This window comes from Lissotriton helveticus, chromosome 2_1, assembly GCF_964261635.1.
Source record: "Lissotriton helveticus chromosome 2_1, aLisHel1.1, whole genome shotgun sequence".
NCBI classification, from domain to species: Eukaryota; Metazoa; Chordata; class Amphibia; order Caudata; family Salamandridae; genus Lissotriton; species Lissotriton helveticus.
Window position 1 is genome coordinate 996,505,231 of NC_136059.1, and position 26,474 is coordinate 996,531,704.

Here is a 26,474-nt window from a genome sequence, read left to right on the forward strand (position 1 = left end):
ATGAGATGAAAGTAAGGATTATAAGGATTATCAGAAAAAGAGAGAATCAGGCTGAGATTTCAAAGGACAGCTAGTTGGGCAAAGCTGCTTTCAGATTCGTTCAAACCATTATGCACTGAATCAAAGAATTGCATCCATTTCAGTTCTCTGACATTAAGAATGGGGGCAATGTTGCCCCCCCTGGGACCGAGTTTCACTTGTTCCAGTACGATCCACCTTAGGGTCTCCGGAAGGTGATTCTCTTTAATACAATGTTCGACTAGTGGTGCCCCAGCCACTTCACATCTCACTCTGCTGCAGTGCTGTAAAAACCGCATTTTAATGCGCTGTTGTGTCTGACCGACATAAATTAGGTCACACGGGCAGATTATGCAGTATATAACATCTTCCGTGTTACAATTAGTGTGTGATTTCAGTTTCTCGCGGTGATGTTTAAAATTGAATTCCTTCGTTTGGATAGTGGCCGGACACGCCTTACAATTTCCACACTTGAAATGCCCCAGGATTGGAGGCAAATTCCACAAGGAAGTGATGGTAGATGTTGGTGTAGTATCCAGAAGTGAGCATACCACATAGTCACGTATATTCTTGGCTTTCTTGAAGGAATGTAAGGGTGGACAATGGCAACCCAAATCTTCCAAAATCATTGGCCAGTGTTTGTTTACAGCTTTTTTGATCTCATTGCTCTTCGTTGAGAAAGTGGTAACGCATATTAGCTTTTGGTCATGATTATTGATGCGGTCATGTGGTTGTAGTAACGTCTCACGAGGATTGAACCACGCTCTCTTACGAGCCTTTTTTGTTAGTCTTTTCGGGTATCCACGTTCAATGAGTTGGTCCATCAGGTTCCCTGACTCTTTCATATAATCCTCCTTTTTACTGCAATTGCGTCTTATTCTGAGGAATTGTCCGAAGGGCAAATTGTCTCATAGGCTTCTCGGGTGATGGCTTGTGTATTGCAGCAGTGAATTGCGTTCCGCAGGTTTTCTGAAGAGATTCGTGTGGAGGGCCCCCATCCTCAGCAATGATTGAAAGGTCTAGGAAGTCAATCCTGTTTTTGTCAAATTGGATTGTGAATTGGATGTCCCGTGATTTATTGTTAAGCCAAGTGAAGAAGTTGTTGATATCGATATCCGTGCCGGCCCAGATCAAGAGGATATCATCTATGTACCTCATCCATAGTTGTATGCTTGACCTGAAAGGATTTGAGTAATTCAGAATGAAGGTGGTTTCAAAAGTGGACATAAAGATAATCGCTAAGTCGGGAGCATATGAAGCTCCCATTGCGACTCCCTTTGTTTGTAGGTAGAAGCAATTCTGGAATACGAAGAAATTACGCATCATCGCAATTTTCAACAACAATATAATGAATGCAGTGGGAACCCGAGGTGCATCACGTCTCTCCAGTGCCAAAGCAGCCACCGCCAGTGCTTCCTCCTGGGGGATATCGATATCAACAATGTATATGGCTCTGAATTAGGGAGACCAGTCTAGAATGTAATTTAAACTATTGATCAATGATGTGTAATTGATTGCTGTTTATGCATTCCACTTTTGTTCACTAAAATCCCTCACAACACTTCCCCCCCCCTTCCCCATGTGGGCACCAATAAATACTTTTATGAAGTGTAGATAATTTTCTAAAAAAACTGCATAAACCATTAAGCGGTTTGTTTGGGTACTTTGTGAATTAAAACATCGTAACCTCATTGGTTTGTCTTTTTCAAAAATTTCTATTGTATGTCTTTTCACTGTATATAAATCACTTTCCTCAGTCCGGGACCCCTCTGTTCATAACAATAATTACCCAGGTCCCAGTGACTATTTTGGGTCTAACCCTGTTACATGTAGCAAAGTAGGAGGAAAAGCACACCTAACACAATCCAAAATTCAACCAAGATAAAAACATTTAAGTTGATGAAAGAGTTCCGTTATCTTTTCTTTGAAAGTTTTATTCCCTGGCGTCGTTTCAGGTTCGCTGGGATCCTCAGAAAATGTATCAAAGTTGATGAAATAGCCAGAGGCAGTTCTGTCAATTGTTGGGATTGCATCCAGATTTTTCAAAATCGCTGGGGCTGCTTCATCCTTTGCCATGCTGGTATAGTCAGAGGCTATATCATTGTAGACAGGTGTTTCTTGACAAACTGTTATTTGGTTTTCAAGAGGCACAAGTTCCATGGCTTTGTTGCATAGTCCTTTTCTCACTGTAGGTTAATCAAATGTGATAAGTCTTTCAGTTTGAACCTCTTGGATTGTAGCAAGATTTGGTCGTCTGCTACATCTTGGGAGTCCACTGGGCCTACTACTTATTATCGGCCACATGATGTAGTTTGACCAGGTCGATGGACACAACTCGGTTCTCCTTTCTTCCAGCAAGGGGCGGCAGGAACACTGATCTTGTTCCGTGGATTGCTAAGACAGGTACTGGTTTTCTGTACGAAGGTCCAAATTCCTTCTTCACCGCAATATTTTCTCTAGCTAGATCCCAATCTTTGGAATCCAGACAGGTCTTGCTGGGACAGGTGGTGTTTCTTCAGCGGTCGATGGCATTTGTGTTGTGTTGCTTAGACTTCTTCTTGTTTTATTTAAGTCCTGCAAAACAGCCAAACGGTCTTTGATATCAAAGGGTTTTAGTTCCACCACTGAAGTATGACGATCAAGATCCTGGATGAGCATTCTACTACCAAAAAGCATTTCATATGGAGTGATTCCATCCAGAGAATTTCTTGGCAGATTATTAAGACTACGTTGGACACTTATTAGATGTTTGACCCACCCATCACCCGAGCCTAATACCCTAGCTGTTATAGATTGCTTTATGTCACGGTTTTTTCTTTCCACTACTGCATTTCCCTCAGGATGGAATGGACTTGAGTACCGCAATGCAACGTCCAAGCTCGCCATGGATTCTTTGTAAGCTCGAGAGCTAAACGCAGGATCCTGGTCAGAATGTAGCGTGCCGATTGCATATGTGCCGATAAAGACTCACAAATCTTTTATAACAGTTCTGGCGTCAGCCGAGCACTGAGGCCACATCCAAATGAATCGGTCTTAATATTTGTGGGACTGAATCAGTCCATTTGGACGTCCGCATGTAGATAGCCTTATGCTGTCTAACAGTGGTGTCTGTATTGGGCTGGCTACTCTGTAGTCCGGAATCTGGTGGTGTTCAAAGCTGTGGTACTTGTAACAGTCATCACAATTAATTCCGAATTCGTATACCTAAGCGACTGGACTATGCGAGCTCCCTTCTATTGGGGGCTAATGTAGCTGAAATTACTAGATTGCAAAAAATTCAGAATGCGGCCGCCAGGGCTCTGGTTGGTCTCCCGCGCCATTCCTCAGTATCGGGAACCTTGAAGAAACTGCACTGGCTCCCGGTGGGCAAAAGGGTCCAGTTCAAAGCACTGAAGCTATCCGTGGGATACAAGATCTCCTAGTCTTCAGAAAGGCTATCAAAACACACCTCTTCCAACAATAGTTTCGTCCTTAGCGTCTCCACCTCACTGTACACTGTCCTTCCGCAGCGCCGGGACGCCCCTTTGCTGAGGCAGCCGTGCGCTATACAAGTCACCATAGCATAAGCTTTCATCTCTGGCCACCAGTACATCTCTTCTAATTCTAGTAGAGATTTAGAGATCCCTTGATGCATCAGACCTGCTCCCATATGTGCTTCAAAAATGAGAGCACCTCTCTGGTTCCTGTTTGGAATTACTCTATCCCCCACTCCAGGGATTCGAGCAAAAGGAACAGTTTGCATCAATTATGTATTTGAGTGGATAATTTAGAGGTAACGCAGCTCCGCTGCCTTTCCCCGTGGCATTGACAGTGAGCATGGTTTCACCATCTATCGTTGTTTTCGAACGCTAGTTTGTAGCTACGGAAGCAGTTTTCACAGCTGCCTTCGCGGCTTCTTCAGCCAATGAATTCCCTTCAACGTGAACGCCATCACGCTGATGACTCAGTGTATGGATCACGTGAGTCTTTTGTAGTTCTTTCTGCAAAAGAACTACTTGTTCCCAAAGCATTTTATGCTCGATTGTGCCACCTTTTGCGTCTTTAAAGCCATTTTGAACCCAGGTCTGCAGATATTCATTGTAAGACTGGACGCAGTAATACGAATCGCACACTAGGAGTGTGGGAAATTAGCGATCGGTATTTTCAAGCGCCATCTTGAATGCCTGTAGTTCAGCTCGCTGAGCTGTACAGTCTCCTTGTGATTGAGTTTTGGTGACCATACGTCGAAATTTACCTTCGGGCCACCGACCTTTAACAATCGCGGACGCAGCACTAAATGCTGGTTTACCCCCAATTGCGTGTTGTGCTGATCAGTCTGTATAGATTATACATCCGTAATGTTCTAGAGGCAGAATCTCAATGGGCAGAGGACATTCTTGTTCATATTGTAGAAATTCTTGTGTTTTCAAGTATGGGTTAAAAACATTCACGTCTGTTGCAGCAAGAGAGCTGAAGCATTGTATCCATCTCAGATGTAAAGCTTTAGCATTTGGAATGCTCGCTCTTGTTACTGCCTCTAAGGCAGGTACAGGTGTAACGATCATTATGCGTTTACCCTGTGCGAGGGCTCTCCTTTGCTACTGCAGTTTGAACCGCTGTCAGAATTTTTTCTGTTGAAGTGATTTTTATTTCAGCTTGTGTGTACAAGTGTGATTTGTAAGCTATTGGTACCTTTTCACCTTCATTAAATGTTAGGTACGTGAATCCACATCTTCCTGGGATGATTCGGATTACAAGATTGTGCACGTTGTCGCATGTCTGTAACTGTGTTTTTGCTAACATATCTGTTTGTACCGAACGCAAAATTTCTGTGTGTTTTTGAGTCCAATTAGTTGGTTTGAAGTAAGGTTTGATTAGTTCGTAGAGAGGTTTAACCCTTTCTGCGTAATTTAGAACGCAAGTTCTTCCGAAATACAGGAAACCTAGAATTGATTGTAAGTTTTTCAGCGTCTTTGGAGTTTGGAGCAGCGCACATTTCTCTAGAAAGTTTGCTGCCAGGCGTTTGCCTTCACTTGAAAGTTCGTATCATAAGAATAGGGCATTGAGGTGGGCAATTAGTGATTTCTTTTAAAAATTTGTACCCTTCAGAAGCAAGCCCAAGTATAATGGTGTTCACTCTTTTCAAGTGCCTGTCCAAGTCATCGTCTGTAAGATAGATGTCATCGACATAAGATACTGCCTCATCATCATACATTTGCAGTAATTCTGTTTTGCAACAGGAGTTTAGATGTCTGTAGTCCAAAACTAGATGTATTGTCCGGTTTGGAGAAAGGAAACAAAAGATTGTTCATAGACTAGGTGCATGTTTCAATCACCCCTTGGTATTCAAGTTGATCTAAGATCTCCCTGACCTGTTTTTTTAGCTTCCTGTTTAACAGGATATTCCCTGTGCATTGTTGGGTGATTTTTTAACTGGATTTTATGGTGAGGAGAGTCCTCATCCCATCTAACATGATTTTTATATAAGGCTGGAGCCTGGGCCACAGCCCATTTTCTGGCATATGTGTATTTTTTATGAATTGGAATATGATTAGAGAAGGCTGGCAAAATGATTTCTTCGCCATGTAAGCACTCCCTGACAAATTCAGGTGGCCAATCTTGTTCAGCTAAAGAATGTCATAACCCTTAGATAGCTTGTCCCAAAAGAGTGCCTTTATTTTCCTAGTTATGTCCCCCTCCATCCGGAGTGTTACTTCATATAACTTATGTGGTACACCAACCCTGGTGTCGGCAGTTTCAACTTGAATGCATTCATTCAAGTCCACTGTCTCCAGATGATCCTTCAGGATCTTGCGAGCTATGGTGACTTCTGCTGCACTGTCTAGCATTGTCTGGGCCCACTCCCCGTTCTTGAGTTGTGTCCTCAAGATCCTCGGCATGTCTGATCTTTACACTCGCTACCTTCTTCTTGGTGAATTGAGTTTTCTTATTTTTAGGAACGTGCCTAGTCTTTGGACTTCACGCGTTCTTCTTTTGTTCTGACCGTCCTCTTCTTTCCGATTTCTGCGAGGAAGTCTGAAAGGTACGAGAGGAATGTGTAGCAGTATCTTGATATCTATCCAATTTTCTCAAATTATCCCTATTTCTGAGGTTGTACCTCTTTTCAGAGGGCTCCTTTTGAGGAGACCTTCCTCTGGACTGGGAGCGCTTCTCTTTAGGAAGTGTCTGTTTAGTATTTTCCCACTTCTTTTTAGGAGTAGTGAGATAATTTTTTTATAAAATCCTTTTCAGGATTTTCTGTCAGTTCGGGCTTTACTGGTTTCCCTCCCTAACTATCTCTACCTAGTTCTTCATAGGATTTTTCAATTATTCTTGCAAGTTCATATGGTTTCTCAGTTATATCCGTTTCTTTTAATTTTTGGCGGATTGCCACAGATGCTGCTTCACCTTTGATGTTAGCTAATAGTAAAGCCGAGACCAGTTTGAAATCTTTTAGTAACTTCATACCAAGATTTAAAGCAGGTTCTGGCCGTATTCATTTTGAATCGGTCTTAGGACGTCTGGTATTACCGCCTTAGACGGAACACCATGTGTTTTTGTGTAGATTGAAGCAAAGACTGTACCCCAACTGTCGCAGTCCTCCACGTGTGGTGCAATCCCCATTGGTAAACAGATTGTTAAAATTCTGTGTTTTTCAAGAGGCTTATTATCAGGAAATACTGCCTCTATTTCAGTAATTTTCTGTGCTAACCAGAACAGAATTTGTTCTCTTTTTGCAGGCAATTTACATATGACTGATTGTATAGTATGGTGTAATTTTGTTTGTGTTCCCGATGAAGGGTGTGCTGTGGAATTCTTACAGCAGGTTGGACCTTTAAAGTCCACATGACATATTGAACCAACTGTATGTATTTTAATTAGATGTTTTAGCTGAGCTAATAGTTCTGGACCTGTCATTCTCTCAATGTCAGGATGTGGTGTATAGCTGGCTAGTACCGGCCATGTTGCTTCTGGTCTACCTACAGGACAGAGCCTGGTAATGTGATTTTGATGTTGTAGGGCGGCTTTAAACCAGAGCTGATGCTCCTGGTAAGTTAGTGGAATTTCGACGTCCTCAAAAGGAACGTATTCCGCTGGAGGTTCCTCTACCTTGTAGTAGTGGAACTCGTGTGTTACTGGATTTGCTGTAGGAAACAGAATCCATGAATAGAATACCTCTGTCTGCCGATATTCATGTGCCTCTATAACAAAGATTACTTTACCACCTCTCGATGATACTCCATTATTTATAAGCTTTATAGTGATTGTTTTCCTTATATTTACCGGGATGAGTATAGCATCCGAGTCATTCTGTTGGAGACCTGTGTCGTCTAAAACTGCCTGAGCTGCTGCTGCAGCTCTCTTTCGTCGTCACTCTCCGTCATTTTGTTTACCGAAAGTTTGCAGAGCACGTTTCAAGGAAACAGAGATAAGTTGCACAATATTTTTGTAACACTGTATCCGTCACCGTTGAACAAACCAAAAACTAATATATAGGATTTTTTGTCCTGCTCAGTTATGGCGGTTATTATATCCTTTTACCCACTCCAGGCGTCTATAGGAGTATTTTACGGGAAAAAAGGGGTCTGTATGAAAAGCACGACTGAGTTACTCTAGTATCTAGCGTTAAATTAGTGCCTTACCAAACGTTGGGCGCCATGTAGTGTAGTTCCTATATTCCCAATAGGCTTTGCGCATTGGAATAGTATATCCTATAGATTATATTAGATGTAGGACTGAGGTCGACTAGGTCTCTCTCGAATATACTAGACTTAATTGTGTGTGTGCCAGCTAGCTCAGAGGTCACTAGAAACTTTCTCAAATCCACAAGAAGGGATTAGTATCTGACAACCGCATAAACATGACAACTCTGTTTCCCAAGAATAAGAAGTGTATCTCTAGAGTCGCGGAAACAATAGACAGTTATTTTACTCAGTCAATTGTGCATGCTTAGTTTCACCAGAGGTGCAGAGAAATAGAGAGACGGGCGTTTTCAATAAAAGTATTTATTGAACAGTCTTCTTTCTCATGCAGAAGAAATGAACTGCTACAATCGTAATACTGGATGCAAAGTACAATGCATACAGTACGAAGAGTATTATAAAATAATACTGTAAAAGGAGGATATGGTTTCTAAGCCATAAAATACATAGAATACATACATTAATAAATAAAGACTAAGAAAGTACTCAACTGGTGCTTCTAAAATACGCCTACCCCGGTGTACCCAACCTAGGTCTAGTACGAGGGAAGTAGTAAGTGAGGTGTAGCTTAGCTTTAGTATTCTTTGCCAAGAATCTATCCAAGAATTCTGAGGGTCTAATCAGCTCCGTACCTTGGTTTTAGAATGAAGGAGGTCTGGTCTCTCTCTCTCAGGACTCTATTTCCCAACAACCAGCAAGGGTAGCTTGGAAACACTGGAGCCGGACTTCTCAGCAGGAGAAAAGACAGCGTCTCTCAGTGCGTCTGCTGGAGGGTCGGCTTTCTTTGGCACTTGCTGCAGCGAGATGCGTCGGGCAAGTAGATAGTCAAACTGCTCCAAACCACTGTGTGTTTGTTTGGGCAAGTGTGGGCATATTTATACCTTGAAGATGCCGAGTTTGACGTAAGGTTGGACATAAAACGTCATCAAAGGGTCTCAGTTCTTTAAAAACTCCATGAGTTCTTGGATGAATCAATATTCAAGCAGGGGGAAGTCCCTGACTGCTGAAGGCGGGGTTTTTCCAAGAAATCGTGGTGGATTTTCGGAACTAGTGGAAGTAGCCATGCCATATTAGGACTGCATGAGCTATGTCTTAATATGGTTATGATTTCTATGCCTATATAAGGATACAGTACTTTATACCTAGAGAAGGACATGAATCAGGAAAATTGCACTAGGGTCCTAAAATGCTATACAACAATCTTAGCTTCCCAGTTAAATGTTGCCATGTTTGGAATTTTCCTGTTTGGAGGGAGTGAGTTCCAGATGATGGGGGCTGCTCCTGAGAAAGCTCTATCATGCGTTTGAGATCAGCAGTAGAAATTAATGGTTTCACTTTTCCAATGTAGTTCAAATGAAAGCGTGCACTTTTTGCCATTGATTTGATGTGGGCTTTCATGTCTAGGTTCTCTTCCAGCGTGATTCCTAGTGATTTTGCTGAGTCTACTAGAGTAGGGGTGCAGTTTAGTGCTGTGATCAGTGTGGTCCATTCCTTCACCTCCTTGGGGTTCTTTGGTGGTGAAATTAATAGGAATTCGGTTTTTTGTGCATTTAGCTTCAGATGATTACCAGTTAACCATTGTAATGACATTTTTAAGGCCTCATTCATTAACTGGATGTCTTCCAGAGACACAATTTTGATGTATATCTGCGTGTCGTTCCGCGTACATGTAATAGGATATGTTTGCATCTCGAAGGATTTCTGTAAGAGGTTTGACATACAAGTTGAACAGTGATAGAGATAGTGTAGATCCTTGCGGGACTCCAATTGAGTTAAGGCATGTTGGTGATTGTGTCTGGTTGACCAGGAATCGTTGTGTTCTTTTCTAAAGGAAGGATTCAAACCATTTCAGCACAATTCCAGATATTCCCATCCTGTCATGAAGCCTGGTTAGTAATTTTTCATGAATTACCGTGTCAAATGCAGACGACAGGTCAAAAAGGACTAGTAGACCTGTTCGATTGTGTTCTAGGGTTTGTAATGCGTCAGACAATATGTAGGATCGCGGTTTCCGTGGTGTCGTGTTCTGAATCCTTACTGGCAGTCGTCCAGTAGCGTGTAATGGTCGTTGTGATGGCTCAGTTGATTTTGCACACATTTCTCAATTAATTTGGCAAGTAATGGAATATTGGTCACTGGGCGAAAGTTATTAGGATCTGCCGGGGCCGCTGTAAGTTTTTTTGATGATGGGGAACACTGACTTTTCCATGATTATCAGCATTCATCTACTGGTGGGCAGGAAAGCCTTCAGCCTTAAGTGAGTTGCCATACACTTCAACACACTGAAATCAGAGGCAGCTGATCTCCAGCAGAGACTCAATTCTACAATAACCTCTTCCAGATGGCCTCCCCAACCTACTAACCATGCTACTGACCCAATCAGGGTCCCATAGCCATCACTGCAGATCTTTTGCGGTCTCCTCTGAAATGTAGATACAGTCCAGCAGATTCCGAGATGTGCCCACAGGTATACGATATCCCACTGCAAAGCTTGTGTGCCACCTGGTATGTTTTGCTAGCATGATGCAGGAGGCCAACAACCCCAGGAGCTTCAGAGTTATTCTCTCCAAGATCTAGGACTGGGGCTAAAACATCAGGATCGTAGTCTGAATGCCTTGGACTCTTTTCAAGGGTTAAGAGAAAAACTAAGAGAAAAACTGTACGATACGGAGAATAGCTCCGATAAACAGAATTGTTTGAATAAGAGTCAGGTGTGACTTGGGCACGTGAATAACAAACCCAAAAAATGTTTCTGACGAGGTTTCCAATTGTCTAAATATGGCTGACGACTCCATGAGGTGAAAATACCTGCAGCAGCCAGTCATAAAGAAAGGCTGGTACCTTGACCTCTAAAAGTGTGATGCAACCACTCTTCACTTTTGTGAACACCCGAGGGGCAATGGTGAGGCCAAAAAGGAGCACTGAAAATGCTCCTGGTCCGCTATAAACTGCAGTTAGCATCTGTGAGCCTGCAGGACAGGGATATGAAAATAAGCAGGTCTAACACCCAGTCTCTGGGGTCCAAGTCAGACCAAACCTGGGCTAGCGCGAGCATTTTCAATTAGTCCTTCCACAGGAAGGCATTGAGAGGGTGAAGATCTAAAATAGAGCTAAGGCCTCCATCCTTTTTTTGGCACAAGGAAATAGTGGGTGCAACACCTAGTTCCTACTTCAAAGCTACAACCCCCTTGATGCCCCTCTTTGGCCAAAAGCGTCTGCACTACGTGCTGCAAGAAAAAGGTGGCCGTCCTTCAGCTGCCATGATAATGGTGGAAGGTGTGGCAGGATCACTTTTCTGTAGTGATAAACTGCCACCCCTGGAGAAAATAACGATCCTGCCTCCTGAAGGGTGGCTGTGTGCCGGCAAGAAAAAAGCAGTTTTGCGGCAGCTGGAGGGGTGGGGGGGTTGACTCAGATGAATGTTGTTTCTGCTCTCTGGGGCATAGTCTTGGAGGCCCCCTTTCGCCAAAAGCAACTGCACTATGTGCTGCAAGACAAAAAGGTGGCCATCCGTCAGCTGCCATGATAGTGGTGGAAGGTGTGGCAGGACCCACTTTTCTGTAGTGATGGCCTGCCACCCTTGGAAAAAATAACAGATCCTTCCTCAGTCATGGTGGCTGTGTGCTGGCAAGAGGGGAGAGTGGGTTGACTCAGCTGCATGTTGTCTCTGCTGTCCTGAGCATAGTCTCTAAAAACCACAGCCCGGGCCACGAAAGGACAGAAAATCTGGCTGGGCTATTAGAGCAGCCCCGTGTTGGCAAATTGGAAAATAGCTACACCAGTAAAAGAGGGCAAAATTACTGGTAGAATGGTTTTGGGGGTGCAGAAAGGCCCAAGGAACACATAGCTCTGCTCTCCATGAACTGTTCCAAGCAGTCACCTCTTTCTCACCCAAAAAGCAAGAGCAGACAAACCGCATGTCCAAGGAGGGCGCATGGACATGCCTCGAAATGCCCATAGGCCTCAGCCAGGCATGATGCCGAGGAGCCTCGCGATCGCCCATTTCTCAACTTATGTAGTCAGCCATATCCTAGACAAGAAGTATGACAAACTTCGAAGCATCACACGCCTGGGAAATGGATGCCAAAATGTCACCTGAAACAGCCAGGAAATCTTGTGCCAGTGTATCCCAACTAGCAGGAGAGTAGCGGCCTAGAAGGACAGCTGGCATGCAATGACCTCAGGGCAAGGCTCAAAAGGAGAAAATTTGTTTTCCAAAAGTCTGTGTTCATTTAGATTCCCGATCAGGTGGGGTAGTGGAATAGGCATTGGTATATACTTTGCTTGATGCGGGATGGTGGCAATGAGCAACCTAAACATGGCTTTTATCAAGTGCCCAAGGGGGATCTGTAAGGGCCTCATAAAATGGTGGGGAGCAGTTAGTCTAGAACTTCAGCTGCTATTCACAACTGTGAAGGAGGTGCTTTCCTCCATGGTAGGACCAAATAGCGACACAGGTCATTATCTGGAGAAGTATCCAGACCACTCGCATCTTGAAGTTCTTTATTTCAGTTTTCCTTATTATATTCAGGAACATAGTTGCTCCTCCTTGTCTTAATTATCATTGTCCTAGTCCATGTCAAAATGATTATGGCTGGAGTTGGGCACAATCTGTCGAGGTTGATTCTGCGCGATGCCGGATAGCATGAGTGACTGCAATTCCTCCACGGTCTTCAATTAGAGGGGAACTATTACAGAGGATGACACCAGGACAGACGTAATCAGAGTAAAAGCTGGACACAATATGGGTTCAAGTGGATCAGACTGAAAAGAGGGTCTACCCACAGGCAGAAGTACAACTGGAGGCACATGTGAATTCTTGGGGACCAATGAATCACCAGTAGAAACCCAGTAAATTGCAGTTTCTGCACAGCATAGCCTCTCTTAAGGCCTCTATTTGCTGCAATTTCACAGGCAGACCCAAAAATTCAGCACCAAGACTAAACTCTGAATCCGCTTCAATGGAGATCAGGAGTGAAACTGGGAGGCATGTTGACACCCTCTCTGGAGTCCAAAAGTGGCAAGAATGGGTAGGTCCACTCTTCTGTCTCTTGAACTTACCTGAAGAATTAGACTGCCGGAACAAGACCTTCCTTAAGACTTCAACCTGTTGCAGTGTGTCGTCTATTTGTGTTTGACCACAAAGTATGGCCTCACATACACTTGTCATTTTAGGGTTAGTTTGTTTGCAGCAGTACCTACATCGTTTAAACCCTGTAGCCTTGGATGGTGACATTTTCTCTTGCATACTAGTTAACTTTGAGAGAAACTTTGTGGCCCAAAAGTCAAAGAAGGAGATGATCCAGATCCAGTCTGAATTTTCGGAAAGAAAGGAACTGATATCAATGGATGTGGTGGCAGTTATAATTGGCTCCGTTGATCACTTCCAGTGCAGAACGATGTCACTACGAAGCTACACAAGGCCACTTATCAACATGCAGGAATACTGCTTTGAAGTTACCAGAATCTGCAGTTAGAAATATCCATCATGCCTTCTTAAATCTAAGCATTTAAACACTCCGTACAATACATAGCATGAATGCTCTCCACAGCTACGGAAAATGTCAGAAAATTCCCAGTACTAATGCTTCTTAAAAGGTTTCAGTGACAGCCTAGTGTCTTTTCAGCTTCAGTTGTTACTCATGTGACTTCTGTTAATGAGAGAGCGAAAGAAAACAATCACATGTTATACCTGAGAGTTTAACCAAACTAAAAGGTCTCTTCTACTAAACTCATTGAGGTCTGTTTATCTGTAGGCAATTAGTCGGCTACATGTTCAACAGAATTAAATAAGATTTGGTGGGCCTGCCTAACAAAAGGCCGAATGCAGCTTAGATGGAGTAGGTTGAGGTGAAGTAGCTCACTTTCCTACTGGATCTATACATTTTATATCATTGTCTAGAAAAAAGAATGTCTTCTTATATTACAGTGAAACAATGTAAGGGTGCCCCAAAGAAAATTTGACACAGGAACCCTGCACCTGGCTTCTTTCAGTGATTACAAGCAAGAATCATACTTACATAGTAGAATCCAAAAATCCAGGAACCAAACTAATAGCCAAACAGACTCCCAAGGTTGCATAGTCTCAAACAAACAGATTTACTTTGGGAGTTTATAGATGTTGGCTTTAGCTCAACTGTCAGAAAAAGTCCATAAATATACTGGTGTCATCTATAAAATAGATTTGATCAGAATGTCTTTTGGAAGATGAGAAAATGGTACTCCAATGAGATGCAATGCTGGGACTGTGATGCCTCGTATAAAAATATTTAGCAGTGGCCAAATGTCTTTGAAAGCCCACTCTTCTTACATCATGACCTTTCTGGAGTAACCAGAGCAGACCTACAATGATGTCTGCACAGAGCTAGAGGAGCCTTTGGCTGTCGCATAAGAATAGATGGAGCCATTCAACAAACGTTGAAAACAGAGAATCAGTGTCTGGATCAATTTAAGATTCTAAAGATTGTTGGGGACATCTGTAACCTGTGGTCCAACGTTCAGGCTATTTTGGATAAAGTAAACTGAATTTGATTTCATCTAAATAAAAGTGTGCCATGCTAAAAGCTTTCTAGGTTTTAAACGAGACCCTCAACAAAGAGTGATCCATTAACACAGAAAATGGTGCTGTGGGCCTGTGGTTGAAGTGTGATGGCACTTGAACACATTGGTATTAGCTTCTTTGAAGAGTACCATGACTCACTGTTGGCAGGGAATCAGTCAGTCATCAAGCAACGAGCAGAGGGGTGTCTCAAGATAGCCTACTATTAAATGATCCCCAACTAGGTGAAAATGCATTGAAAATGCAAGAGCACACACAGCTAGAATAGGCAAGGAAAGTCTTGGTAGTCTGAATGGGAAAGACGCTAGATAACAGAGAAAGGATGTATGATAATGTAAAACTGAAGAGATCAGTCCTAAAGGATCTTCTGAATCTGAGGGACTTCTCCAGTGTTAGTTTAAGAGGTGTGGAATTTACAAGGAGAAGTCTTCAAAGTAGTAAGATTGACTGTTGTTTCTTAGGTACCAGATAGGCACTTTCAACAGTATGTACCAAGTGGCGGGACCTGAACCTTCTGGTCCGTTGGTAAGGGACACACACTTTTGCTAGGTAGTTCAGATCCCCCTTTGTGCAAAGCAAATTGTTTTAAAGGAATGCTTTTTCTTTTACTGGGAGCCAATGGAAGAATCGAGGGGAAGGTGTTTGTGAAGTTGACTCATTTCAGGCCAAGTGCAGGCAAGGGGCATACTTTTGAATTTTCTAGAGTTTTAAAAGATGTTTTGGGTAGACTAGTCAACAAATCATTCTACAATTTCACATGGGCATGAGACAGCTAGGATAGGGGTGATTTCCTCGGAGCACTGTACTAGTTGCAGCACTCCTTTGATTATACACAGATGGTCTATTGCTTTTATCAGAGAGATGCATGGAAAATAACTTCCAAAGTGCATGCCTTAACCAGCAAGAATGGGAAGGGGTGCGGATCTGCCAGGCAAGGTATACGGCTGCTTACAGGTCGAATTTCAGTTTTGTAAATAAAATCTATTATTCTGCAGTTGTCAGTGAACCTGAAAGAGGCAGTGAGATAACATTAGGTTTGTGAGAATCATTTATGCATCTACAGCACACATACGATAGCACGTTTTAAAGACTCAACAACATCAGTTCAGGAGAGGCTGTAATAATACTGTTTCAGCTGGGGTTGAGTAAGTATTGGTGCCATCGCAAAGCTCACATCATTGGTCTAATATTCTGGTATGGAATGGGCTTAATGTAACTTAAAAAATGATGGTTCCACAGAAGGTAACCAACCATGACATCGCTACACCGCTGATCCTGGATGAAGCAGGCAGCCTTTCCATAAGCACCTTGTAGGTGATGGTGTCAAAGTGTACTAGGAAGGGGGAAGTCAGGAATATGATTAGAACACAGGTAGCCTTCTTTGTGGGACTGGGGAGGTTCTTCCCTTATGTTTAACAAAGTGGTCTCTGTATCCTTATGGGGTCTGAATCCTGACTGAAAGTCACTAAGAAGATCATTAGACTGCAACTTAACAGATAAGTTACAGGGTACAAATATGTATAGATCAAATATTTATAGAGCACAAGGTAGACCTAAGCGGAGTCTGTAGTTTGCTAAATTGTAAGGGTCCACACAGAGCTTGGGATATTGGGAAGACTTCATGTTTAAACGGTTGTAAAAGTAACTCAAAGATTACGAAGCAATGTGAACCCGTTGAGTGTTAGTTCAGCTGCCAGTGTTCCATTTGTTAGTATTAAAGGATAACTGCTTTTTTTTGTGGAAACAAAAGTCAAGATTATCGACAGCCTTTTTAAGTTTAAATTGCAGATGAGCAAGAATATCAGGATTATAAAATGAGGATCCAGCACTTAAAGCAATTCCATTTTCAGGATTCATTTTCATCAGGTTTTGCCAAGAGTTGAGTAGAACAACGTCATAGAATTTTGAAGTCTACATTAGAGCTTCCTTGTGGTGTAAATATTTACTCGAATTTTTTTTTACCAGCATAGCATATGGATCTCAAACAGCTAGAGAGCTAATGCCATGGGAAAAACTAGAGCGAGGCTGATCTTCCCGGCTGATGTCTCCCCCCCCCCCCTCCATTCAATTGGTTGCTTAAACCACTGGGTAAAAGCTTGTTGGTTTTCTACAGTTCACAGACTCAAAACGGGGCTACTCCCACCAATGTTTTTCTATTATTCGCAGACTCTCCTTGCTGTTCATAAACAAAAATTATTTTACTTGTTGTTCTTATCCCACTTCATAAACTTATTGATCTCACAACCTTCCTCTAATCCTCAACGCAGCTAGAGGGTTAGCATACAATGAAAGAACAAATGAAAGCATTTAATTATATTGTAGCACTTCCACAAAATGTTCACTTTATTGGTTTCCTGTATATTTCACTTGTTAGTAGATTGCTCAAACAATGTTTTCCTATGGTCCTCCTCTCTGTGTTCCTAACATCATGGACTCAGACCTGTATGAGGAATTAAGCTAAACAAATAATATGCCTTTGACTAGACCGATTTCACAACATAACTCCCTAACAGGGCAAGACCAGTAAAATATTACATATTTTCCTACTTTAATTTTTTTGTCTAAGAAAAGAAGAATTACAAATGGTTGGAATATAGTTTACTGGCATTTAACACGTGAGTCAAGGCATACACAATTACTCTAGGCAGAATACAATTAAATCATACAAAATCTCAGACACGTAACATGACCGCTACATAAGGCCTTCAATTTGAACCACAGTGTATTTTGATTGGAGTATCTGTTCAAATTAAACTACATATCTTTAATTTGAATTTATTTTCATTGATAATTTTATTTAACTCAAAGGAAATTCAACGTACAAAAAGAATTTACTACATTAATACAAAATATCAACATTCCTATCATCCACCACACCCAGCAGTAAATTAGTAAAAATGCTTGAAGAACAAAAAGTTCTACTTCTATAAAACATCCAAAAGGTAAACTAAGAAGAAAAATACAATGTTAAAGTCATTGAGAAACTATGAAAACATTCAGTTTCTCCCTTCAAAGTATGGCGTCAGGCATTCAGCTAAAGTGGAGCACAGTTTTATACACAAGATTCCTTCAAGCTTTATACAGCTTCACTTGACAAATATTAAGCAGGGGGTTGCCACTTGTGACGCAGCCCTATAATGAGACTTGCCGGTTACCAGAATTTAGTGGTATTTAGATACTCCATGATTACAACTGCCGAATGGAGAGCGAGAATAGCTTTTTCTTCTATTCCCAATAAAAGATAGCATTTGCAATGCATGTACAAAAAACTTTATATAAAAAGTGCTTTCAACTCATTAAATAAACACCTTTGTTCTGATCTGCTCCCTATATAATAGGGCTGTGGTGAACTCCAGTGATAGATTGATGCTCTTGTATTATTACTTTGCTCGGACTAGGATTGCATACCATGGTACTATTAGAATTCTTTTCCTGGAAATTGAACTTTATTATACAATATATTGAAAAGGAAATAAAAACACAGTACACCTAGAGAGGTTTTAAAAAAAACCTAAAATGTTTCAGCATCTGGTAAAAACATGCACTATTTTCTGTAATTTTACATGATTTCATACATTGCCCTTTCCAATATGTTACTTTTACATCCAATGTGAAAATCTCATCACATAAAGAATAGGTTTTACTACGCAAGTTTGACTGCATGACAGTGTTATTCCGATTGTTAATACTGGTAAATTTAACCTTCATCACTAATGTTTCCAAATCATTACCGGTACATTTAAAAGGCAACTGACAAGATTTGCAAACAAATCTTCAGGTCTTGAGTTATACATACTTATATTAACCATGGCTCACAGTCTAGCAGTGGAACAAACTTTAGCAAGAAATTTACAAAATATTTTATAAATTCACCAACTCCTGTGAAACAAACTGCTTCAATCGCTCAAGATACTGTCCATAGAGCTCCACATCATTATGACCTGCTCCTTCGACCCAAAGAGGTTCTACTGGTCTCTGGCAACGTTCAAACAATGCAAGGCCATGAGAGAAATCGATGACTTCATCTTCAGTCCCATGGATTATTAACACTGGTGATGTTATCTTTGAGACTTTATCAATGCTGTGATGAAAAAAAACATAAAACAAAAAATAAGTGAATCACACTTCTAGGTACAACACGTAGTAAACTTACATCGGTGAGCAAGAGGATTTAAATGGACTGCTGCATGGTATTAAACATAAGAAGGCCAACACTCCTGCAAGTGATTATCAAAGTGTTTAATGTGGTTGTCAGAATCCTTACTCAGCACTTGCGACTTGCTTCGTAACTGGGTTCCCAAACAAGCATTGGGAGCATTATAGAGTACCACTGTGTATGATCACCCAGTCGACAAGTCAGGGTTCCCTATGCAATGTGACTTTACATTATACTGTGACAAGTGTTATAGCTTATCTTACCAGAGCCCCTCCCCCCCAAAAAAGTGTTGGTGGACTAAAGCTATTCTTTTGTTTGCATTATCCCGGCCACAAAATTAAAACAATGCATGTCTTTCTTGTTTACACGTTTCAGTGGTTACAGGTCAACACAAAATAATGCAATGCCATCTCATATAGGCAACTGACTTGCATACTAGACAACTGGCTTCCTCTACATACAAGGGGCTTTATCCACAAAGGCAAACGTACACTTTGGGTTTAAGTAAATTTTTTATTTTCTATTGAAAACACTACGAGTGTAGTTGTACATGTAGTATCTTTACGACTACAGAGACTTCTATTTTTTTATGTGCCGAGTTCTCTGCAGTCGAAAAGATACTATATGTAAAATACATGTACACTTACACCAAAAATGTACGTTTACCTTTGTGAATAAGGCCCAATGTGATTATGCAAACAAGAAAATACTATTTTGACACCTACATGTGTAGCAGTGAGTATATCCCAGGGAGAAGCTTGTCAGAGTAGCATTCGAGGAAAAGCAACAAAAATGAGATGGTGCACCCACAGTCAAAAGAAAGTTACTTACCTTCGGCAGAATTATGTTACTTACCCTGTAAGCATCTGTTCTTGGCATGTAGTGCTAACAGATGAATGTAGTGAAGTAGAGCCCAATGCCAAATGGTCTGAGATAGGTGTGATAACTGTAGAGAATGCGTGTCCCCCTGTTTTCATACATGGTTATCATATTGTCCGTCCAGACTAAAACATCCTTGCCGATCAGGTGAGGCAGGAACGCTTTCAATGCCAGGTGAACAACTCGAACCTCTTGATGGTTAATGTTTTGACCCTGGTGTTTGGTGTCCCAGAGACCGTGGACTGTGAGGATTTTGTAAGTGAGCACTCCAGCCTGTCAGCTATGCATTCATTGTCAGGATGAAGTGGGGAACAGGGTCGAGCAAAGCCTGCCCTTTTAACAGTCCGTTTTAGTTCCACGACTGCAGAGGGCGATGAATGCGGCCATCTATCAACACTAGATCCTCTAAGTGACTGAGTCAGAGCACTGTTGTGCTAGGCATTTCTGCAGTGGATGCATGTGAAGCCGCGCATGTGGCACTATGGTAATGCACAACATCATACCCAGTATGTGCAATGCAGTTCAGACTGTCAAATGTTGAATGGCTTGGAAACGTGGTAGTAGCGTTTGCAAATTTTAGATTCTTGCTGTATTGAGATAGGCTAATCACACCTGTGTTTAAGACAGCTTCCACATACAGTGGAACCTTTACTCACTTCCCGTAAGCCACTGCGGGTCACGGCATAGTGGTTGGCTTCCGGAAGAGTACGTTAATCTCATGCTATGACAGACGCGCAGCTGGCGCGCCGAAGGCAATCCAGTCTGTGCCCGTCCGCATCCGGAACACGGCCAGGGCCAGGGCCAGAGATGTGGCTGGTTTTCCCCCAGTAATAAAATATACCAGAAACGACCTAATGGAGCTCAACATACATGCCAGCAACTGTAAAGTTCAGTTTCACACAGACACTATGAAGGGCCCACTATCTTGCTGTACGCGTAGAACCACCCTAGGCAATCACAGTAGAAGTCCTGGGCAGATCCCCAATGAAAAACATAAAACCCATAATAAACAATTACACTGCGCGATCTCCCAGTACGTGGGCGCTCCACCGGTTTCCGTGGAGGCGTCTTCCGTGGCCTATCCTGGGGTTTAGGTTTTGGAGTCCCCTTAGGCTGTGTAGGAAGCGGAGGCAGTGACACCGATCTCGGTGGTAGGACAGGAGGTACCTCCGGCCGAGGAGCGGGCCCATGAGGTGGGACCGGTGGCGGAGGTTGCCCCGCAGGAGGAAGTGGAGGTAGTGGAGGTAGCGGCGGATTGGTGGGAGGAGCCTCCTTAGGTAGAGGAGGAGGAGTGTTAGGCCGAGGTGGTGTATAGACCACCGAGTACACCGAAGTGACTTCTTCGGGGGGAGGAGACTGCGACCCACGCCTCCGGCGTCCTTCACCAGATCCAGCGTGACTTTTCGCGCCAGAATCCCTTCTGCGCCGCTTAGGGGAGGCGGAACTCCTCAGGGACGCGGATCTTTCTGCTAGATGTCGAGCGCTGTTTTTCGGGCATCAAACGTCGACCCCTCGACTCCGGCGTCGAACGCCGTCTCCTCGACGTCGAGTGCTTCTTCCTCGACACCTAGACGACGAACGGTCAGTCCTCGACGACGAGCGTCGACTTTTCCTCCGCGTCAACCGTTTTCTCGCGGTCCTCGACGTCGAGGATCCCCTCGACGGCGACCGTCTGCTCGACGGCGACCGGCGGTGACGCTTCGACGGCGAGCGCCGGTGCCTGTCGGTCCTTCTTCGACGTCGATGGCTCGACGCAGACGGCTCGACGCCGTCGGCGGTGACTTAGATGGCGGCCTACCCAGGCCTCTCGACGTCGACCGTCCACGCTGTCTCGACCCGGAGCCCCGGGGAGAAGGGGAACACACCGTCGTCATCCCTCTCGACGTCGCAGTCGATGCGATCGACGTCGACGGAGACCGGGATCTTTTGCTGGGCTTCCTGCCTCTGGGGAGCCCCCCAGAGGCCTCAGCAGGGGCAGAGGGAGCCTTCCCAGCCTGCCCAGACCCACCTGCAGCCTGCAGTCGCCTCTCTTCCAGGCCTTGAAGCCTAATCTTCAGCCTTTCCCTCAGGGTCGTTGTAGAAAAGGTCTGGCAGATGTCACAATCTTCAAGGACATGTGCTTCAGGGAGGCAGAGTATGCAGACGTCGTGTGGATCAGTCTTGGCCTTCTTCCTTCCACATGCTGGGCACTTGTCGAAGAGAGCAGGCATTTTAGAGCCCTAAAAAGCCTGAACAAATACACAGAAGTGAAGGGAAACACCAAGTACACAATTGAAAACACTTTTAAAGCTAAAAATGCACAAAAATCTAATAAACCCTTGAAAAAGGGAGAGCTCAATGCACCAGGGTCCTGTTAGCAGGAGCCGGAAAAAAGAACTGAAAGTAAGAGGGACCTGCTGTGCATTCTGGGATACTGGGAGAAGTTCTGGAAAGTTCTCTTAAAGGCACGGTATCCTATTTAAGCCACATAATGGCAGCCTATGGGGCTTGTCTGTCCATGCCTTCCTCTCTATCATTCCAGAGGCTTTTTGCTGTTAAAGCAAGGGAAATCTGGACAGGCTTTGCTGTTTGTGGATTTTTGGTGGAATTTCTAGTTGAAGTACTGGACAATGTAGCCTGTGGATATAGGCTGCATTATTTGTCTTTAAATTCTCTCTTAAGTGTCTTTGCAGTTCTGCAATTTTCTGACAACTTAAGAGATTGTTTTTGATTGCCGGGGTCCTCGCACATGGGCGGGACTATTCACTAGATTATGACTATACACAGAGATACCCTACTACAGAAATATAAAATCAATACTACGTTTAAGCTTCTTGTAGTGGTTAGGTTTCTTGTAGGTCACCCTCAAAACCTTTGTTTGATCTGGTTTGGGATTTAAATAAGGAGGCCTGCTGTGGACAAAACAAAGAAGCTGATGCAGCAGTTGAATACTCTAACTGTAGTTTTATCAAGCCTGATCTCAGCCAAAAGAAGGACAAACTGCAGAAAATGAGGTACTTCTAATTGGAGAGTCGCAAGAACCATTCCTACAACAATTCACAAATGATGCCCACCTGCCAAAATGCGCTGCACATGTTGAAAGTCTGTGGAACAATAATGTGTCCAAAACGTCTTGTGGAAGTTCTGATCTTCAAATGTTAACCTTTAAAGAGTCAAGCAAAACTACTGAAAGTTGAGCGACGTAATCTGCCCCATCCTGGCACAACTGGTCCCTCCTCAGAGGTTGGGCCAAGAAGGTGCAGGTGAAGATCTTAAAGCTGGTTAGCCCAATCTGGAGCAATTAAAATCATCCTGGTCCAAATCTTGAGAATGACCATATGTAACAGCAGAACATAGGAACCCTCACTATGGAGACTTAAGGACCACCAGGGAAAATGCTTCCCCAGTTGACTCACCCTACAGGAACTCTCTGCAAAACGGAGGGCAAAGAGTATTCTCTCTGGTAGCAAAGATTCCTGGTATTCCCCACATTTTAAAGATTTCAGCTGTTATGTCTGGGTGAAGATACCATTTGTGGTTCACTAAAGTCATACCTTTTCCCCCCCCCACTAGACAAGCTGCCGACAGCCTAATTTTCCTGTCTAGAACTCAAACCAACATGCATTTGCAATGCAATGGAGATTTTATATTATATATATATATATATATATATATATATATATATATATATATATATATATATATATATATATATATATATATATATATATATATATATTGTGTGTGTAGATTCTTTTAATGGAATGTAACCATGACATTGCACCTGCTACCACTTTTTCCTGACCTCCAGATCACACTTCATATTACCTTTCCAAATAATTACACCCAGGGCAGTATTCTGCTGCACACAATCTTGCAGTACAAATGAAGTGCAAATTAAACAAATGAAAAAGCTAGCAAAACAAGCAGTGGCCTCAAATGTTGGGGAAGACGCCGAGATGCGAGGAAACCAATATGAATGACAGTACTTTCACTGATTGAAACCTTGTTGTAAACTATAATTTACCTGGAAAATAATAACGGAAAATCCGGACGACGTTACACCTCGAGTTGAGGAATTGGATCTTGAGAATTACAGCTTTTAAGAAATCTTATCTAAAAAATATTTAAAGATTGCCCTGATGAAGTCAACTGGCTGTAATAGCCAGACGAAACACGTGTTGGCAAATATCAGTTGGCTATTTTGTATATGAAGATACGTTGATTAATTGTAACCAGCGATTGGATCTATTTTGAAGAAAATAAAGAAGATACAGAAAACAATCTCTGGAAAGCTATATTGATTGGACTCTGTATAGTCTCTAGAGTTCCTCAGGTTGAGAGTTGTTATTGAGAATTTTTAGGCATACTTTGTATACCTTTTGGTACAACCCATGGCAGGAGTTGTATCTCGACCTTAGAGCATACGCTAGATTGGCTTATTAGCAACAGATTTGGATGTACACTAATCTTGCGCAGCGTTCCCTACTGCCATAAAATTGTATATACTCAAATGTTGGGGACCTTTGAGCAGTGTTATGGGAGGGGGGGATGGGGAGGCACGGGGAGATCAAGGAATGGCAAGGGGACCAATGTTTCATTCACAAGTAAACAGAATACTTAAAGTATGAGTGCTCTAAAAGTCTAACATGAAGAGTAAGAACACATGTAACAGGGACAGTTCCCATGAGAGGATACAAAATTCCAAAAGGAGGGACTATTAAGTGTATTCACCAATGAAAAGCCAACACTTCTAAAGGACAGAAAGAGGAGCATATGAAAAAGATGGGCGTTTTTTGAAGCCCATATCTTAGACACAGCACGTCTCAAGAGACCTAAAATGTAGAGCTACCCAAACAGTAGATTAAAGCTACCACCACTTTGCTTGTTCATGTATCTCAAGGACATGGAATTTTCAGTTAATAATTGAACTGTAACTTTATCTAACTGACTCGTAAACTATCAGAAATGTTGAACACTAGCGTGTGCTGAGCCATTTGTTTTGTTAACATTTATGGAGTTTCTCCTATGTGGAACATGAAGATAACTTGTCTTCCAAATTCATAAACCATTGTCTTCAGATTATAACCATTACCGAATATAGTGATAGGGGCGATATTACATCACCTCAGTCTGCTCTTGTAAATCACCTTTCCTAATGCCTGGACTTATCACTGTGCGATTCCTATAGCCATCTCAGACCAGGCATCTTTTCTGAATCCCCCCTCCTGCAGATTTCTACAAGATACGGGTCTAAACTCACATCCTCTGATTTTTGGAACCTTCCTTGTGGATCTAAACTGAATCTCAAGTCTACTATAGAGAACATGGCTAAAGCTGTAAAGACTTTACTCTCTTACACTTTAGATAGGAGAAACAGACTGATGGGGTTAGCCACCGTGGTTCAAAAGCCATCTCCTGGCCTTCAAAAGAGACTATAAAATGCTAGAATGGGTATGGCGAAAGAAATCCACCTGAACAGTGAAATATACCGTGGCAACCAAACTATCATGGAGCCATTAGGAAAGCCTCATCAACTTTCAACGCTTCAGAAATTGAGGGAGTTTCTAACAACTCTAAGGAAATATTTCCTGTTGCTAAATCTAGAGTAAACTTCTAAGACTTACTTGGTCCTTCTTTCTAATTAGTAGATATAAAGAACTTGCAGGATTTCTTTTCCCTGCAAAACAGCGATTTTTATACCACGTTCCCTGTTGAGGCTCAGAAAGTGAAAGTTTCTGCGACCTAGTTGGTCTACTTTTAGTCCCATTTAGCTGGATTAATTCCACAGCCTTATTAGTACTGTAAAATCGGGATTTCGACCCCTCTCTACCCCTTGCCTCCGATAAGGGTTCACCTATCATTCAACGTATTCTTGACAGGTTAATCTCTTTGTTTCTGTGTCTTAAGTCCCTCAATCATTGTAACATGCAGTGGTGAGTCCATTATTGAAATCAACCTTCTCTGGAGTCGTCCAAACTTGTAGCCTATTTTCTCTCTCTTTCAGCTAAACCCATAGAAAAGCATATCAAACATCATCCTTTCAATTCTCTTGAAACCCATAACCATCTTCTCTCCTCAGTCAGATTGTCACCCTTACCAGTGTACTAGCTGTTACTTTAGAGCTAAGCAAGACCCTTGATCAAAGTGGCTCTATAGAAATCCTCTTGCAACATTTGAGTCCGCCTTTGATAGTGTCCCACAGCTCACTTCTATGGAAACAGATTGTGAGATCTGTAACAAGGGTTGTAGTGGTTGGCTTCTGTTTTGGGGCATTGCTCTTAAAGTCTCCGTCAAGCTCTTTTTATCCACTATTCAGCTAGTCTCTTTTCGTGTCCCACAGGGATCTTTAAGCCCAACCATTTTTTTAACATATATCTGTCCTTTGGAAGATCTTGCATAATCACTTGGTTTTACCCTGGCCACCAAATAAAGAACTTGTCAGGCTGCTGTTTTGGTCTCTCAAGGTGTCTCAGGAAAGGTATATGGATTCTCCTACCTGCCACTCAAAAGACAGCGGTTGAGGCCAATTTTATGTCACAGCTGGACTACAGGAGCCTCTTGTACCTGGGCATCTCACAGACTAAGTAGCTTCAAACAATACAAATTGCCTAATCATGTCGTCTTCTACATTTAAGCCAACATCAATCCGTCTCATCCCAATGAGACTCATTTTCATTAGCTACCTTTTGCAAGGAGTTTTAAATGGACAGGCCTTTTGTTTCGCATATCGAGCCTTCACCAGCACCAGCCCTTTATATCTTAGGCATGTGATTAAGCCCTCCTTCTAGGGCTCTCCGGTATCCAATCTAAGGGTAGCTCTTGTACTTAGCATGAAGAGTCAAACAGGGAGGTCACTCCTTCCAATATTAGGTACCTAAACTTTGGAACCACTTCATTTGCACCAGAGCCCTAGCTAAGTGATCTTTAGGAAACAATTTAATACCTCGTTCTTAACTTAGGACCCCTGTTCAGGAGTCACAAGTTCTTTAGAGGTGGGGGCAGCCATGAGCTTAATTAACAAACACAAGCATAATTTGCATCAGTCTTCCCTTGACCGATGGCAGGACATCCTTCAGGGCTAAAGAGATGGCCCAAAGCTTCAGTAGGCCAATGTGGAACTAATGCTACACTGGTGATTATTTATTTATTTATTTTGTGGATTTATTGGGCGCATACGAATCATCCCCGAAAGGATCTC

At 42.6% G+C, this 26,474-nt stretch overlaps 1 protein-coding gene across 1 annotated transcript in view; it reads right to left on the reverse strand.

Moving 5' to 3' along the window:
• Positions 1–16,840: 16,840 nt before the first annotated feature.
• The window catches only part of ABHD17B (abhydrolase domain containing 17B, depalmitoylase), a 140,942-nt gene continuing 131,308 nt past the window's right edge, over positions 16,841–26,474 (reverse strand). Inside the window, exon 4 of the mRNA XM_078675758.1 lies at positions 16,841–18,340. Within this exon, the coding sequence (XP_078531884.1) occupies positions 18,121–18,340 (220 nt within the window). The 3' untranslated portion in view covers positions 16,841–18,120. The remainder of the gene's footprint in view (positions 18,341–26,474) is intronic.